Source organism: Catharus ustulatus, chromosome 15 (genome assembly GCF_009819885.2).
Source record: "Catharus ustulatus isolate bCatUst1 chromosome 15, bCatUst1.pri.v2, whole genome shotgun sequence".
Taxonomy (NCBI): Eukaryota; Metazoa; Chordata; class Aves; order Passeriformes; family Turdidae; genus Catharus; species Catharus ustulatus.
The window spans coordinates 15,740,827-15,757,741 of NC_046235.1; the positions used below are offsets into that span (position 1 = coordinate 15,740,827).

The following is a 16,915-nucleotide window of genomic DNA, read 5'->3' on the forward strand; positions in this document are numbered from 1 at the left end:
CAGGAGAATCTAGGAAAAAATGTGGGACAGCAGGAGAGAGCTGCATATTGAGCGCTTTGATAAATAAAACATGTCGAGAAGGCAATCAGAGCTGCCCACTTGGCTGCAGCAGCTCTGTCTGCGGCGGCTGCATGGGGGGAATTCACAAGCGGTGCCACCCCAGCCGTCAGGCCGCCAGCCCCGGCGCTGCTCCTCTGCTCACATCCAAGTTTTGCAGCCTCAGCACCGAGGGGGATTGATTTATTCATCAGCCTCTCCATCCCGCAGCAGCCCTGCAAGAAGGAGTGGTGCAGTGAGCTGCTGCGTGATGTGACGAGCAGCACGGCGGGAGCAGGGAGGGATAACCGGAGGTGGCTCCAGGATGACCCGCGTTTGACCCTGCCATGATGCCTGGTGGAGGAAGGATTCCCCAGGGTGAGAAATGTGAGCAGCAGACTCCCCCAGGGTCATGGTGCTGAGCTAAGACACAGCTGTCTTGCAACCCCTTTTCAGCAGGGAGGGACAGACCCCCCTGTTCAGAGAGCGATCAGAGATCCCAGTGGCCAAACAGATTGCAAGGACAAGTTGCAATGAAAGGAGTCTGCCCCAGAAAGCTCCAGCTCCAGAGCATCTCCAGGGCTTGGTGGGAGCTGTTCTGAGCACCCACAAACCCAAAATAAAACCTAGGGGGGAAAGGGGGGAAAAGGGGGGAAAAGGGCCTCACCTGCCTGCCAGGAACACAAGGGCAGCAGCCTGTAGAGACGGACTTGGCAGAGGGAGGATGAGTTCCAGCCCCTCAGGTTAATGGGGATCTTGCAGTCCTCTTGACCATGCTCTGCAGCAATCCCTGATCCAGAGTTTTGGCTTCTCTTCTCACCTCTGTGGCCAAGTTCTTGCTCTTCTCACACTCCCTCCTTGTGCTGTTCCCTACCCCAAGAAGCAGCACATGGCCAGCCTGCCCACATCTCATCCCGGAGTTCTGCAGCTCCCAGAGCAGCCCCTGTTACAGCTTCTCCTCCTCCTCTGCTCCCCCTGGCTTTGCTGTGAGCCCTGCAGGCTCCAGTGGGCTCACAGCTCTTCATCACCCCCATCCTCGGGACACCCTGCAGAGAACCTGGGGAAGGGCTTTGTGCAACAGGGATCTCTGCTCTGGGGAGCACTGCTGGCACTCGAGACACCCAGAGAGAGACCCCTGCTCTGGAGGGGTTGGCAGTGCCGTGGGAGAGGAATCACCGGCACAGGGGGGCAGAGAAGCACCTGTGGAGAGAGAGCAAGTATTAGAAGGAAATGCTGGATGGGGGGAAACTGGCACATCCAGGGGGTCCAGAGGGATGGCCAGGGAATTGCTGGGTAATAGAGAAACCGATGGCCAAGAAACGGGGTTCTGGAAGACACGGCCATGCACTGGGGATGGCTGTCATGGCACTGCAGGTGCAACTGTGGGCACGAGTGGTACCCGGAGGGACGCTACGAACCGAGGGTGATGCGGGGTGAACGGGAGCATAGCCGGGTTGCAGGGGGCGGATGGTTGAATAGCAGGGAGGGCATCTCGGTACCAGAGGAGCAATTACCGGGTACCGGAGGGAAGCCGCCCGGTACCGGGGCGGAAGGCCGGGCCGGGGGCTGCCGCCCGGGGCGCGGGGCGGTCCGGAGGCGGGCACGGAGGCGGCCCCGCCCGGGAGGCCGTGCGGCGGAGGGGGAGCCAGCACCGGGCCCCCCCTGTACCGCTACGGCTCCCGCCTCCCTTCCGGCGGCGGCTCCTTCTCGGCGCCGGGGGCGGACGGGGCGCACCGGAGCCGCGCCGAGCCAGCCAGGTGGGTGCAGGACCGGGCCGGGCCGAACCGGGCCCGCCGTGCCGCAGAGCCCGGGGGGGCCGGGCACGGGCGCGGGGATCGGCCCGCCGAGCCTCCCGGGGCCGCCGGCTTATATAACGGGGCGGCGGCCGCGGAGCGGAGGGATGCGGCATGCGGGGCGGGATGCGGGGATGGATGCAGGTGATGCGGGATGCGGGCAAGGATGCAGGTGATGCGGGGTGCGGGTGCAAGATGCAGAGCTGAGCGGCGCGCCCCCGGGTGCCCATCCGCAGGTGTGGGGAGGGGGGACACGGCGATGTGCAGGGGATGGCAGGAGAAGGGCTGTCACCCCCGGGCGCCCCCTCCAGCCCCTTCGTGGATGGCCATCCCTGCGGGGGGCTCCGCACAGCGGGGCTGTGGGCAGGGAGAGGATGCGACCTGATCCCTCCATCACCCCCTGCCTGCAGCCGGCAGGCTCCGTGCACCTTTCTGCCGTGGGCATCTCCGGTACCTGCCGGGCTCTTCCCATGCCTCCCCATCAGCGGCTCCCTCCTCCAGCCTGCTCTCCACGGCTAAGTCCAACCACTCGTGGAGCATTCCAGCCTCACCGTTCCCAGTCCCCTGAGATCCAACCCCTCTCCCCTGTGCACTCCCAAGCCCCCCACTCCAGCCCCTCTCCTTGCTGAGCCCCCAGCGCCACGGCTGCAGCACAGGGGCAGGTGGCTGCCGTGATCCAGGCCTTGGCAGCACGCGGTGGCAGTGCCACCCGCATGGCACGAGCGTGACCGGGCAGCCACTGCCCGAGGCTGGCAGTGCAGTGAGTCAGAGCAGAGAAGCAGGGCTGGCACTGTCGCTCAGAACAGGGCTCAGGGCTTCTCCCTGCTGCCAGCTGGGCTCCTGGCGGCGGTGGCCCGGGCTGGTGAAGGAACTGGAGTGATTCGAGCCAGGCTGAGGTGCTGGGTTTGGCAAACAGAGGATGAGGAAAGATGGGCCGGGCTCAGGGCACAGAGAAGTGTCCTCCCTGCCAAACCTGCCCTTGTGGCTCTGAGGCTGCAGGACCCCAGGGGTTGCCAGGACAGGCTCCAGTATGGAAACAAAGGAGCTCAGTCCCCATCCAGTGGCACTGCTCACAGTGTCTGACCCTCACCCTCCTGGGGAAACTGGAGATGGCTCAGCTGAGACAAACTGGCACAGAAAAATGTCTCAAAGTCTCTCTTGGCTGTGGGCCGAGTGTTTGTTTCTTCGATTGCCTTGCGTGATGACATTAGTATCGAAATGACCCCGAGCAGACAGAGCTCAGAACACCTCACAGCACTGGAGGATGATTGTGGTTCACACCATGGCTCTTCCCTGGGTTTCTGTAGAGGCTGCTGCCAGGCATAGCCCACCAGGCCCATATCAGGAGCCAAGGGAGCTGTGTGGAGTTGTCCAGCCTGATTTATGCTGTGGAGATGAGAAGTCCCAGCAGAGGTCCAGTCCTGGGGAAAAACCCTCTGGGGAAGAGGCAATGATCACTTGCAGTGTGTCACATCTCCATGGCCACCAATGAGCCCCCGTGGCCTGGAGCTTGGAAGGTCTGGTATGGCAGGAGAGCACGGTCACTGCAGCCCAGGCTGCTGCCTCTCCCACTGGCACCGAGCCCAAGCCTCGGGCATCACACACTTCCCCAACAGCCAGAGCTGGATCCAGAGGACCTTCCCTGTGGCCAGAGGATCTCTGCTCTCGCCCACAGCCTCTGTGTGTTCCTGGCCAGGCCTTCCCATTTGTTCTTATGCCAGAATCATCCTCGAGTTTAAATGATCCTTCTCCCTCCCCGGTGTTTATTCTCCGGGTGTATTTATAGAGAGCAATCAGGCCTGCTCAGCCAGGGTAAACAAGCTGTGCTCCTGCGGGCTGCTCTCGCGTGAGTGCTCTCTGCTCGCTCGTCCCAGGAGCTTTCCCCTCTGCTCTCCTGGTCCTGCAGAGCCTTCCTGGCTGCAGAGACCCAGACCATCTGCCTTGTCCAGCTGTGGGCTCACTATGTCAGCCAGTGCCTTGCCAGGTGCCACTTCCACCTTCACCGTGTTGTTCTGTGCCACAAGCTCCTGCTCCTCCTGCTCACAGCAGGTCCATCTCTCTCTAACTGGTGTCACCAGCCCCTGCTGTGACACTCGTCAGAAGCTCAGAAATGTTGCTCATCTCATCAAATCCCAGAACCTCACAATGGTGTGACCCAGACCTGCCCCAGTCTGAGGCTAGAGGAATTGTGCAAGGGGTATTGAGATGTTTGAGGCTGAGGATTTGCTATTTGGAGGCAAAGCAGGTCGGCTCAGGAACAGACCTCAACTGAGAAATGCCTCTGGGGTCTGCCTGGTGTCCTCTGCATCCCTGTGTGAGAGCCAGGACAGTGCACTGCCAGCAGAGACTTTCCCCAAACATCGTGACTCTGAACCTTCCTTCTCACCTGCTGCCCAGACAGAAAGCTGGTGCCAGACCCAAGGCAGGTACCAGGAGCATCTCCCTTAGGCAGGGGAAGTGCTTTGAGATGTGCTCTGAGTTTCTCACTGCTCACCCTCCTCCTTCCCCAGCTCCCCCTCTTCTCAGACACTTGGACAACCTCAGCTATTCAAGCAGGGTGCTGAGAGCTGGATGTGCCAAAGCAGAAGAGCTGTGGACTCACTAATGTCTCATCTCAAGCATTAAGTTTTCCCTGGATACTGTGTCTTGTGTCCAGACTGGATCAAAACATCCCTGCCAGCACCTGGGGCCACTGCTGTCCCTGGAGCTGGGAATGTTCTGGCACCATCACCCAGCTCTGCTGTTCCCTGTCCTCTGCTTTGGCTGTGGTTGCTGTCTGGCTGCCTGGACAGACAGACAGACTGAGCTAGTGCAGCTGTCCAGGTGAGATGCATCTTCATGGTACTGGCAGGCTCTGCCTATTGCAAAGGAGATTAAAAAAAACTCTTTGGTCTGCTTGAGATAAAAAATACCCTGCAGGGATTGGAGCAGCACCCCTCAGAACTCTGCATTCTCTCAGGTACCTGAGCAGGGTGTTCCTACTCTTCCCACCCTGTGAGGTTTCAGCAAATAAATATCTGCTGATGTGCACCCCAGGCCATGGCCAGCAGAGCCAAACTGGTTCTGTCCCAGCCCAGCTGTCTCAGTGGCATGGTGCTGTCTGGGAACCAGACACCTCCAGGAACACACCCCTGCAGCTTCTGCAGCCCATCTCACCCTGCTCCAGAGCCTTCCCACATCCCAAAGGAGGCAGTGGTTGTCCCCAGCAAAGGTCACCTTCACGCTGCTGCTGAGCCCTTTCCAGGCTGAGCTCTTAGCACTGCATTTCCCAGGGCACCAAGCACCATTCTGGGGTTTCCTCAGAGGTCCCACTGGGGACCCTCTGCCTCTTCCCACAGCTAACCTGTCCCCAAACCCTGTTCCCAAGGGCTGTCAGTGTCTCCTGCTCCCAGGGTTGGAATGAGGCATCCCTGCTCTGCAAAGCTTTTAAAAATGCAGGCTCCATCCATCCCAGCCCCTGCTCCTCCACAGCGTCGGTGTTTGCCTGTGTTTCCCCTGGCTCCCCTGGGTCATATATTTATCTCCAATTTGCCAAAGCCTCCCTCCTTCCCCAGGGTGGAGGAAAAGCTTTTGCTTGAAGTCATGATGAATTTGTAACTTCCCTGGGAACCTGCTCCTCGAGTTGCAGAGGAGAAATCACGCTTATGACACGTGTCACAGTGACATGAGCCACACCACAGGGACCCCAGAAACTGCCAGTGTGGCACCCAGAACCCTGGTACCCAGGTCCCTGCACAGCCCCTGCTCAGGCCAGCATCCCCCTGCCTCTCCCCAAGCATCACAGGAGGATTTCAAGGACATTTGAGGAAGGGATGAGATCCCCAGACAGAAGTTTCCTGAGGTCAAGCAGGAGGGGGGAGCCCAAATCGGTATCAGGCTTCCTCCAGTTGCTGAGTCTGAGCAAGGACTTTTGTTTGGTGGCTTGCCATTATGTTCTCCAAAGAAGAAATTCATCATGTGCAAGCTAAGGAAGGCAGAGTTAATGAGAAATTTCAAAACCCTTAAAGAGTTGAGAGCCCTCTAAATTTTTAATGAAGGCATCCAAACTGCCAGGTACCTGCAGAGATGGCCAGGAGCCCTCTGCCAGCAGCAGAGTGGGGGCCCCTGATGCAGGAGAGGACCAAAGACTGATGAGCTGCCATCTCCTGCAGCCTGTCCCCCTCTGCACACCCTGCTGGGCTCCCACCTGCAGGGAGATGGTGGCATTTGGCAGCAGGCTGCTCCCATCCTTGGAGATCGGGATGTGGGGACTACACAGACCCACCCAGGTGGAGGAGAAGGCAGCAAGCAGTGGTGTGCTCTGTCACCCATCAAGTGATTCCACTTTGTCTGTGCCACCTGGCCCCTCCAAGGCACTCATGCTCTGCTGTCGGTGTCTCTGCAGGCCCTGCTGTCCCTGCGATGCCCAGCCAGCCCCACGAGGTCCTTGTCCCCCTGCGTTAGGTGCTGAAGCAGCAGACTCCTGGTGCTGCACACACCAAGGTAGGCAGCGCTGTGGCTCTTGGGGGGTTGGGGGGCCATTTCACTCCCTGTGGTGTGGGGGGCACAGCACAGCTGTGGGATGGATGGGGAGGCTCAGAGGTGCCACCTGGGGCTGCCTCAGTGGAGACAGTCAGGTCACCCAAGATGGGGGATGGAGGGTTCTCACCTTGGTGACACTTTGATGCAGAGCAAGAGGCACCTGAAGCAGCTCAGGACCAGGCAGAGGCCACAGGAGTGAGGACCAGCTCAGGCTCTCAGCAGATGCTGGGCACGGTCCCACCTGGAGACCATGGCAAGTGATGGTGACTGTGGAGGTGGCGCAGGGCCAGGGTTTTTTTCTTTCTTCTTTTTTTTTTTTTTTTTTCCCCTCCATTTGAAAGGCCCCAGATGGGAAAGGTACGAGCCAAACCCCACTGAAAGCAGCCAAGAATGAATTTTCTGGCCCAAGCCCCAGCAGCTCTTGGAGCAGCACGGTGCCTGTCCGGCGTCACGCCGCAGCAGAAACCCCAAGCACAGGCAGGCTGGGGTGGGCAGCAAGCCCCACACCCATCCCAGCTACTCCTTAGTGGTCCCCTCCCCACCTCTCCAGCCAGGGCAGCTCAGGCTCATCCTGCTCCCACTGAGCTGCAGCTTGGCCAGAGCCCAGGCACCCAGATGTCTCCCCCCACGCTGCCGTGGAGCCCCCCACCATGCAGCCATCTGCTGCCATCGAGGACAGGGTGTCCCTGGTGTTGCCCCCCTTATGTGTACCCCACCTAGGCTGTGGGGTATTTGGGTTCCCAAACCGCCCCTGCAATGAGCCCTTTCCCCACAGAAGGCAGGTGGTCTCCCAGAGCCAGGCTGGGAGTTTGAGTCGAGCATCCCTGCTCCTCACTTCCTCCCTCTCCCCAGCACTGGGGGTATAGAGAGGGGTTAAAGCACCCCAGTTTCTGTCCTCAACTCGGGTGCCACATAGAGCTTACAAGATCTTTGCAAAACCGATGCTCTATCAGCATGAGGCTGAACCTCAGGGGAGCAGTGCTCATTTTTTAGGGTGTTTTGGCTGGAGAGAGGACAGGTGGGGCTGCCATTGCTCTGCCGTGACCTGGATGCCCAGCCTTGAGCCAATCATGCCTTTGTCCTGAATGTCTTTTTTCTGTCAGTGAAATGAGGGTGGGTATAACTGCTTTGAGGCTTTCTGTGGGGAGTGGGTGCCCAAATCCCATCCTGACACAGAGCCAGGAGATGATCCTTGTGCATCCACTACCCCCACACCGTCCTGACCCCCTCAGTCACTGGCGCCTGCACTGTGTCAAGTGTGTCAGTGTGGCACGGATGAAAACCAGTGTGTGCACAGGGTGGGGCAAAGGGGAGGCAGCACAGAGACTCAGGGGGCTTTTGTGTCCTTCCCAAGCAGTGTCTGGTGTGCTGTGCCCAGCTCGGCTCCACACCGGCCCCTGCAGAGCTGCGCGGGTGTGCGTGCCTGCCATAAATATTGATGGGGTGGACTCGGCACCAGTGTGCCCTTGTAGAGGCGATTGGGATGTAAATGCTGTACCTGCTGTGTGGGCAGGGCAAGGGCAGTGCAGCCTAGGTCAGAGCACCAAGGCTGAACGCAGTGTCTATTCCACAGGGAGGTGGGATCCATCCTACACAGGATGGGGGGTGGGAAGCGGCCAGATGAGTAAGCCCAGGGATCATAAACCTGTTTGGGGAACTGGACAGACCTGCAGTGAGCCTAAATCTTGTGGCTGAGTCTGCAGCGAGCCACCACGGCTCCCACAGCCTGTCCCCACACAGCCACACCAGGATAAACAGCGAGGGGCTGCAGTGCCTCTGTTTAATAATGCATGGCACAGAGGCACCGGACACACGCTGGGAGTCGGGAGCTGCGGGGATGAGGAGTCACCACTGCAGCACTCCAGTGGCAGGGTCCATCCCAGCAGAGTCCCCCTGGCATGCACAGGTCCATCCCAGCGTCCCCCAGCACTCACGGGATGTGGACTCCTTGCGGTTCTGAGACTGGGGCTGGGTGAGCAGAGCTGCACCTCACAGGGCACAGAGCAGTGGTGGCAAAGCCAAGGTGCTCGGTCACACCATGGCTGACATCCCAGCCACTCTGGAGTCTTCTTAGCTGGAGCCTGGAGCTGAGTCCCTGTCTCCTTGGGAGGTCTCTGGGAGATTCATTCCCTACATCACTCTGTGACACAGATGTAGGTGTAGATGTTCATTTCGGGGAGCTCTGTGGGGATGAGCAGCACTGGAGCACCCCTCTCTCTCTGATATCCTCCTGGGACACTGCCATGCTGGCAACAGCTGGAAACCAGGATCTCAGTGTTCTCCTCACGCCATCCCTCCGTCAGCCGCAGCCTCCCCGGCTCGCACGCTGCTGCCGTGCCTGGGACGAGCAGGTGCGTGATGGGGACCGCAGTTGCCAGCTCACAGCCAGCTCCCGTGAATGGCCCCCGGGGATGGCCCTCCTTGCGTGCAGCTCCGTGTTCCGGCCATCTGCTGTGGCAGCTCCCTGCCACCCACTCGCTCCCCAGCCCGCACTGCGCCCCGCGGCACGGAGAGGGGCAGGGATGAGCTGGGGGTGCCCAATGCACCCCTTGTCCAACGAGGAGAGGGCGGACAGAGTGACGGTGGCAGGGCTGTGGTAGCAATGCAGATGGGTATCAATGCAGACGGACCCGTGCAGTGATGCAGGAGAGCAGCAACAGCCGCAGTGTCAGCCCGGAGCCCCTCTTGCTGCAGGGGTGCACAGGGTGGGCAGCAGGATTTCCCCTCCAAGTCAGCCAGCAAAGCCCAGAGCCAGGGAGACCCTCAGAGCTTGGGGCTAGCAGGAGTTACCCCATAAAGGTGTTTTTTGCCCATTTGCTCTGTCCCTCTCTGCTGAACTCAGGGGGCATTGCCATGGTGCTGCTCCCACAGCTGTGGCATGAGCCCACCTCCCTCCCCACCAGCCCCAAGGCTCCTGGAGAGTGCTGAGCAATCAGAGACCACATCCACACCCCGTGTCTGACACGGGTGACTGGGTGCTGGGGTCTCCCTCCCGTGCTGGGGGGGTCTGTGACTTGCTGCAGGGGCAGAGTGGTGGCCCTGGCATCCCCAGGGACTGGACTGGGGGTGGTTCTGAGCACCACAGACTCACCTTGCCCTGAGCACGGCGTGAGGGGATGATCCCGTGTCCCCCCTGTCCCTGAGCAGTCTGTGTCCAGACGCTGAGCTGGAGGGGCTGTCTCCAGACTGATTCCACAGCACGGCTGGTGCCTGTCCCTGTCCTTGCCCCTGCCGGGTGCCAGCCCCAAGGGACCAGAGCTGCTCTTCAGAGGCTGCAGCTGCTGCATGTTTCGTACTGCCTCTTCCTCTTTTCCCCGCTGCTGTTTTTGTTTTGTTTAAGAGGCTGGGTTACGAATTTTAAACAGGCTCCTGAAAAACCCAATTACCTCCAGAAGACAACCTGATAAAAGCTGCCTAAGTGGCACTGTGGAAATCGCCTTGTGCAGCAGCTGAGGGAAAACCAACATAACAAAGCCTCTGGAAATGGAGTTAACCACTTTTAATCCCTCGGTGCAATGAGAAGGACCAATAATTATTTTCTGCAAAGATGTTGGGGGGCGGATAAGTGAAATAACTGCCCTGTGCTAATGGATGAGAGCAGGCTAGGCTGGCAATGCTGCAGGAATGGGTGCAGATATTCCCTCTACCTGGGAGCTTTGCAAGGGCCCGCAGAGGCTGTGACCTTGCAGGGTCCCCATCTGGCAGTCAGGGGACAATGGGGACAATGCCAGCAGGCAGGTGCCACTCGGGCGTTGCTGACAGCAGATGCTGTGGCCAATGTGGTGGCACCAGCCAGCCCCATTCCCTCCCTGGGCGCCAGTGGAGCACGGAACTGCTGGAGCCCTGGCACCTGTGCTAACTCCACAGAGGCGACTTGCAGGGCTTGGCGGTGCTGAGAGCTTCCTCCTCCATTTGGCTACGGTGCTGCTGCCCCAGTTCCTCACACCTCTCCGCATCCCTTCCCTTCCTGCCTCCCCCAGCAGCTCCAGGCAGCCACCCAGGATGATGGAAGGAACAGCTGGCTTTAAAGGAGTGCCCACACTGGGCACAAGCACCAGGAGCATCCCCCAAACACCAGCTCTGGGACTGTGGGGGTCCCCTGGATCCATCTCTGTCCCAGGAGCAGGGGTGTGCAGGGCAGGAGGCAATGCCCAGGGCTGGTGACAAGCCCTTGGCTGCTCTTCCCACGAGAGCCAGCAGGACAGAGTTGGGTGCCCACCAGCCTGGCAGCTGCGGTTGTGCTGTGGGCAGCAGCAGCTGGAGTGCTGGGGCGGGTGGCCTCAGCTCACACGAGCCTTGTGCCACCCACAGCAGCAGGGACGGGGGCTGCTTCGCCCACCTCCCCCGGGCCACCCCACTCCCCACGTGGGGACAGGCCTTGGGGACAGCACTCCAGGCCACTGAATCCCAAGAAAGGCAAGCCTGACTTAGCACTGGGCACTGGCACAAGGGATGTCCCTGCCAGTTTGGCCTCAGCTCATACTGGGAGCAGTCCTCTGGCACACTGGGATCTACTGGGAGGAGGATGTGCTTAATGAGCCGAAGCATCTCCAAAGATTGAAGGACTCAAGGACCCATCCCAGGAACAAAAGGAGGCGTTTGTCAGGCGCTGAGAGACGGGCTCGTTAATTCCTCCTGGCTGTCACACTTATCTGTAATGAATTTGTGCTCCGCTGTATTATTTTTAATACAATAGGAGCGGTGCCGCCCGCCCACCGCCCGGCTGCCGGGAGCGCTGACGTCAACGCCCGGAGCAGGGCTGCCGCAGGACGGACGGACGGACAGACGGACGGGCCAAGCCAGGCCTGTCTTGCCGCCCACATGCCCGTCCCACCAGCTGCCAGCAGGCAGAGAGGGGCTGGGGACGAGGGCAGGAGGCTGTTTTACCTTGGAGGTGGAGAAAGGAGTTGTTGGTCAATGCCAGGCTGAGGGCTCGGGGATGGGCTGCGCCAGGGGGTGATTTTGGGAGCAGTGAGAGCGGAGAACAAGAGGGACAAGTCCCTGATGTGCTGTCCCTGTGCTGAGAGTTGTCCGTGGCAGCGGCCGTGCGTTGAGGCAGGAGCTGGCAGTGGGTGCGCACACACAGATCTGTCGGTGCCGCATCTCTGTGGAGGTGGCAGTTTTGGCCCCCTGGCTGTGAGATGTGCCCCCACATCCTACATCACCCCCAGCCTTCCCACAGCAGCCCCAGCAGAGCCCGGCAGCGCCGGCAGCATCTCTGCAGCCCACCCCAAAGGGTTTGTGGGGGCAGCTGCAGCCTGTCCCAGCTCCCTGCAGCCTCCCACGTTTAGGGGGGGACATCCCTGAAAGGACCCCGCACCCAGACCCTCTCCAGCACCCTTCTGGGCGCCCGCACGCTGCTACTCCAGAGCCTCACTGTTAAACTCCAGCTATCCCAAAGCCCGGCTCCAAGCACCACTAATGTGATTCGCACAGGGCTCATCTTGTCTCTTAAGAGCCCTGGGCTGGATCAATTAGCAGGCACCAGCTGCCGCTCTGAGGAGCACATACCGTCCCTGTGCATCAGGACAAGGGTGGGAGACCCGGGGAGTCTTGTCCTGCACTGCAGAGGATGAACACAGGAGGGGCTGCAGGAGCTCTTCTCCCTTCGGGCAGGTGCAGGGGGGGCAGGCGGGGTGATGCACCCCCTTTCCTGCCCGGGAACCCTTCGCTGAAGGAGGCTCTGAGCTCCGCGGGCATCATATCCTCGATGCCACCGCAGACCCCTCTGGCATCCCCTCCCTGAGCACCCCAGTCCCACCCTGGGAGCCCCGCGGGGGGAACACCACAAAAAATCCAAATCTGAGGCCCCCGAGCGGCAGCTCTTGGCGGAAGGGAGAGGGAGGGTGACATGATTTATCGGGGACTTTAATTAAACTCCCGCAGCCGCTCCGCATCGCTGCAGAGGAGGCCAGGGTGCTGCGGGTCGGGGGTCGAGTGAAGGAGGGGGGATGCGGGACCCCTCCTGGCTGCTGAATGGCTCGTTTCGCCCGTTAATTGCCGCGGCGGTGAATCATTAACCCCGCGCAGGAGGCGCTCGCCCCGTCCCTCGCTGCGGGAACGCGGGGTGGTGTCCGAGGGGGCTCCGTCCGCAGCCTGGTGAGCGGTGCGGGGCTCCCCGGGACGTGTCCCCGGGGGTCGTGCGGCGTTTCCCGGGAGGGGTCCCGCATCCCGCCGCCCCCGCGGGGGCCGGTCGGAGCGGTGGCGGGGGGTGTCGCTCCGGGCGGGCCCACGCGTGCCGCCGGGGGCGGGAGGGGGCCGGGCCGCGGCGGGGCGGGGCGGGGCGGAGCGGCGGCAGCGGCGAGCGGCGGCGGAGCCGGTGAGTGCCGGTGCTGAAGGGACAGCGCCGCCGCTGCGGCACCGGGCGGCCCCGGGCGGCGGGCGGGGCCCCGCACCGCAGGCACCGGGATGGGGTGGGGGGGGATGAGGGGTCCCCGCGGCGCCGCGTCCCCTGCGCGACCCGAGCCCCCCGCGCGGTTCCCGCCTTCCCCGTGTCCCCGCGTTCCCCCTTGTCCCCGCTGTCCCTTGCGCCCCCGGTGCGTGTCCCCCGACCCGGGCTCCCTCCTCGTCCTCTTTGTGCCTGCTCCCCACGCCTCCCCCCCGCGGTGGCGCGCTCCCCGGGTCCCGCACCCCGCTGCGGTCCCGGTGTCCCCCGCATGCCGGGTGTCCGCTACGTCCCGTGTCCCCGCTGTCCCCCGCCTTCCTGGCGCCCCCCCGTGTCTCCTGCGTCTCTGCAGCCCCTGTGGCCCCGGTATCCCGGTGCCTGCCGGTGTTCCCCCGTTTGCTCGTCGCCCGTGCACCTCCCGATGTCCCCCACGTACCCCGCTATCGCTACGAGCCCCCCCGCCACGCACCCCAGTGTTCGGGTGCTCCCCATGATCCTTGCACCTTGCCTACGGCCCCGGTGTCCCTCTGCTCCCCGGTGTTCCTCCGTCCCCGGTGCCCCCCAAGTCCCCGCTGCGGTCCCAGGGCTCAGCACTGTACTGCCCGGAGGAGCCCCCCCACATTATCGCGGGGTGCCCCGGGGTTGGCAGCAGCAAACTTCCCGGGGTCACAGCTCGTGCAGCCCCCGCTGCCTCCGTGGGGTTCCGGGGAGCCGGGACGGGGGTACCCGCGGGGCTGCGGCACCCACCGGGCACGTACACACACACACACCCTGCAAACTGCACCGCCAGGCTCCGAGCGCAGCCTGCAGCACCCCACTCACACGGGGCACGTGGGGGGCACGGGCACTCCGCACACAAACCCTCCGCCTGTAATCCCCCGCATGCACACACACACGGAGCACACCAGCAGCCTGCAACACCCCCACACGTACACACACGCGACACAGTCTGCAAATTTGTGCGCGCAGCCCCCCGTGCAGCCTGCAAACCCACGAACCCGCACACACAACCCCCCTCACACTCACACTAACACAGTCTGCAGCACCCCCCCAGCGTGCAAACACACACACACCCGGAACACAAACACCCAGCGCACAGGCACAGCCCGCAGACCTGCGTGCACACACATCCGCAGAGCCCGCAGACCCCAAAACTCGCACACGCTCAAAGCTTGCAAACAGGCTGCAAACCCACACACCACGGGGGAACGCACAGTCTGCAGCCCCACAAACTTATCCACACGCGTGTGTGCACGCACCCCCCATGCAAACACAGCCTGCATCCACCCGCAAACACACCTCTTGAGCAAACACAGCCTGCGCGCAGAGCTGCACTCAGACGGACGCGCACCCGCTCCGTCCTGCACAGGCAGTGCCCCTGAACGGTGTCACCCACCCGCAGCACCCGCACGGATCACACACACAGTCACAGGCTGCTGCCTGCAACCCCTGCAGCCCCCAAGCACTGCTGCAACCTGCCAACAGCCTCTTCCCCATCCCTCTGCAGAGCACTCGCACTGCCGTAGGCACACGCACACACACACAGCACCCCGGGTCTGGCTGCGCCACGCTGGCACCCCCAGAAAAGGTCTGCCACCCTTTCCCACAAAGCAGGGACACACGATGTGTGGTGGCGTGGGGGGTCCCCATCCCACCAGCCCCCAGGCAGCGCACCAAGGCTCCTGGTGCCACACCAAGGGCAGTGCTGAGGTGGAACATCCCTCTGGAGTCGCTGCCTTGCTGCCTCCACAGGTGCTCAAGGCCAGAAGGGATGTAGGGAGCGGGCTGAAGGGAGCAGGCACAGTCACTCTCTGCCTGCAGACCCCAGAACCTCCCTCTGCCCATCCTGGAAGGCATTTGGGCTGAGGATGCAAAGTGCAGCTGCAGAGATCATTCCACCCCTCAGCCAGGGCGGTAGGGAACCTTGGTGTGGTATCCCCAGCTCTGTCCTTCTCTGCCTGCACAGGTGGCCCAGGTCAGCAAGCCCGGACAGCGGTGGATGAGTGCTGGGCATTGGCCTAGCCACACGCACACACCGGCACCATGGACTTCGTCATGAAGCAAGCGCTGGGCGGTGAGTGGGAGCTGTTCCCCCCTCAGGGTCGCTCCTCCGGGAGCAATGCTGGCCCAGCACCGCAGTAGTGCAGTGGGAGGGACACGGCAAGGGGACAGAGTCACGCAGAGAGCCACCGGCGGTGGGGAGCTGCTGCTGGAGCCCTCCAGGTTTCCCGTTTCCAGTGCCGTCAGCGGCTGGCTGGGGAATCCTGGCTCTTCTGCCACTAGGTGGGAATCCCCAGCGGGTCCCCTGGGTGCTGAAGAAGGAGATGCTGGCGTCTCCCCCGGCTGACATGAACTAGAACAGCCAGCCTGTGGCACTCCCCATCCCCACAGCCTCCTGAACCCGCTTCGGCACAGGTGGCCCAGGGCATGTCCCAGGTCCTCCTTGCCCTTCCTGCTGCTGCAGGGGCTTTGGCAGCAGCACCAGGCTGCAGCTTCCTAGGGGACCAACCAAGGGTCTTGTTATGCGCAGGGGCCACCAAGGACATGGGGAAGATGCTGGGGGGCGAGGAGGAGAAGGACCCCGACGCGCAGAAGAAGGAGGAGGAGAGGCAGGAGGCCCTGCGCCAGCAGGAGGAGGAGCGGAAAGCCAAGCACGCCCGCATGGAAGCGGAGCGGGAGAAAGTCCGGCAGCAGATCCGTGACAAGGTGGGCACACACCTCCCCTGTGCCCGCCCCTGCCCGTGGCAGCCGGGGTGGGGCTGGGACAGGGAGCCGGCGTGGCCGGGAGCAGGGTAGCCCAAGTCGGTGGCGATGGGCACGGGGCACAGCACAAGCAGTGCCCGCTGCCTGCCCTGCTGAGAGCTTCTGTCCTCCCAGTACGGGCTGAAGAAGAAGGAGGAGAAGGAAGCAGAGGAGAAAGCTGCTCTGGAGCAGCCGTGTGAGGGCAGCCTGACGCGCCCCAAGAAGGCGATCCCAGCGGGCTGTGGGGATGAGGAAGAGGAGGAGGAGGAGAGCATCCTGGACACCGTCCTCAAGTACCTGCCCGGCCCGCTGCAGGATATGTTCAAGAAGTAACAGCACCGTCAACCCTGCCATAGGGTGCTGGGGCACGGGCGCCCTCTCTCCTACAACTCCTCCATCAGTTCCCTTGGCCCCGGAGAGGGGGGTCCCCACACCCCCTCCCATCCCCTCCTGCCCTGTCCCCCAACCAGACCAAAAGCCCGCCCCGTCCCGTCCAGGCAGGGCCCCCCCCACCACGCCAAAGGGGAGCAGCCCTGGCCGGACAGGGCGACCCGGGACCAAATGCACTGATGTAACCTCGCGGCAGGCTAGGGGCACCCAGGCCCTACCGGCCTCCCCGGGGTGGCTCCTCGTGCCCCCTGCCCTGCCCCTTCTGTTCTCCCAGGGGACCCCAGTAGGCTCTGCTCGCCTGCCCTCGTCCCCAACACTGCCATCCCCCTTCCCCCTCCCGCCCTGGGCCAAGCCCAAAGCACAAAGCCAGGCGCCCTGCCCGCAGCTCCCCCATCCCCGGTCGTCGGGCACGGGGGTCCCCCGGGGCTGCCCGGTGTGCTCCTGCATCGGGGGGTTGGAGGGGACCCCCCTCCCCGCATCTCTGGCCCCATAGTTAAAGCCATATCAGTTAGACTGCAATACTTCAGCACCGGGAGGAGCGGGCGCCGCGCTCCGCCAACCGTGTACAAAGGCACGCGCGGGGCAGGGGCCCCCCTGCCTCGTCCCCCCCGTCCCCGCCGCTCGCTCGTCTGTGTCTTGGCCCCGCTGGCCCCCGTTCTCGCATTAGTGTCTCTGTGCCAGGGTGCGCCCCGTCGCTCCATGCGTCCTCGTGTCCGCTGCTCAGACTCCCACCCCCGAGTCCCCACTGTCCCCCCGGGGGTCACCCGCGGCGCCCCTCGCCGCGCTGCCGGGACCCCCGCTCTGCCCCCTGCAATAAAGCCAGCGCGGGGCCGAGGGCTGCCGGGCCAGTCCCGGGCTGGGAGCACCCGGCTGCCCTCACCTGATGCTGGACACATGGGTCCCCAGGCCTGGGAAGGGATCCCTGGGATGTCCCAGGAGCTGCTGCTTGCACCCCAACGGGGCGAGGCAGGGGCACACCCTCATCCCGGCCTGTCTCTTGCCGCACCGTGCTCCCCCCTCCCTGTGCTCCCTCAGCCACGGCCCCCAG

The 16,915-nt window shown here is 62.8% G+C and overlaps 1 protein-coding gene across 2 annotated transcripts; it reads left to right on the forward strand.

Moving 5' to 3' along the window:
* The first annotated feature begins 1,688 nt into the window (after positions 1–1,688).
* Positions 1,689–16,443, forward strand: CPLX2 (complexin 2). 2 transcript variants are annotated; one of them, XM_033073133.1, is made up of 5 exons: positions 1,689–1,793; positions 6,214–6,311; positions 14,702–14,809; positions 15,266–15,441; positions 15,613–16,443. In XM_033073133.1, the coding sequence occupies exons 3-5, from the start codon at positions 14,779–14,781 to the stop codon at positions 15,808–15,810; spliced, it is 405 nt and encodes a 134-aa protein (XP_032929024.1). In that variant the 5' UTR covers positions 1,689–1,793; positions 6,214–6,311; positions 14,702–14,778; the 3' UTR covers positions 15,811–16,443. The 2 variants fall into 2 exon arrangements, with proteins under 2 accessions (XP_032929024.1, XP_032929025.1); XM_033073134.1 differs by lacking the exons at positions 1,689–1,793; positions 6,214–6,311 and adding an exon at positions 12,629–12,669.
* The last annotated feature ends 472 nt before the right edge of the window (positions 16,444–16,915 follow it).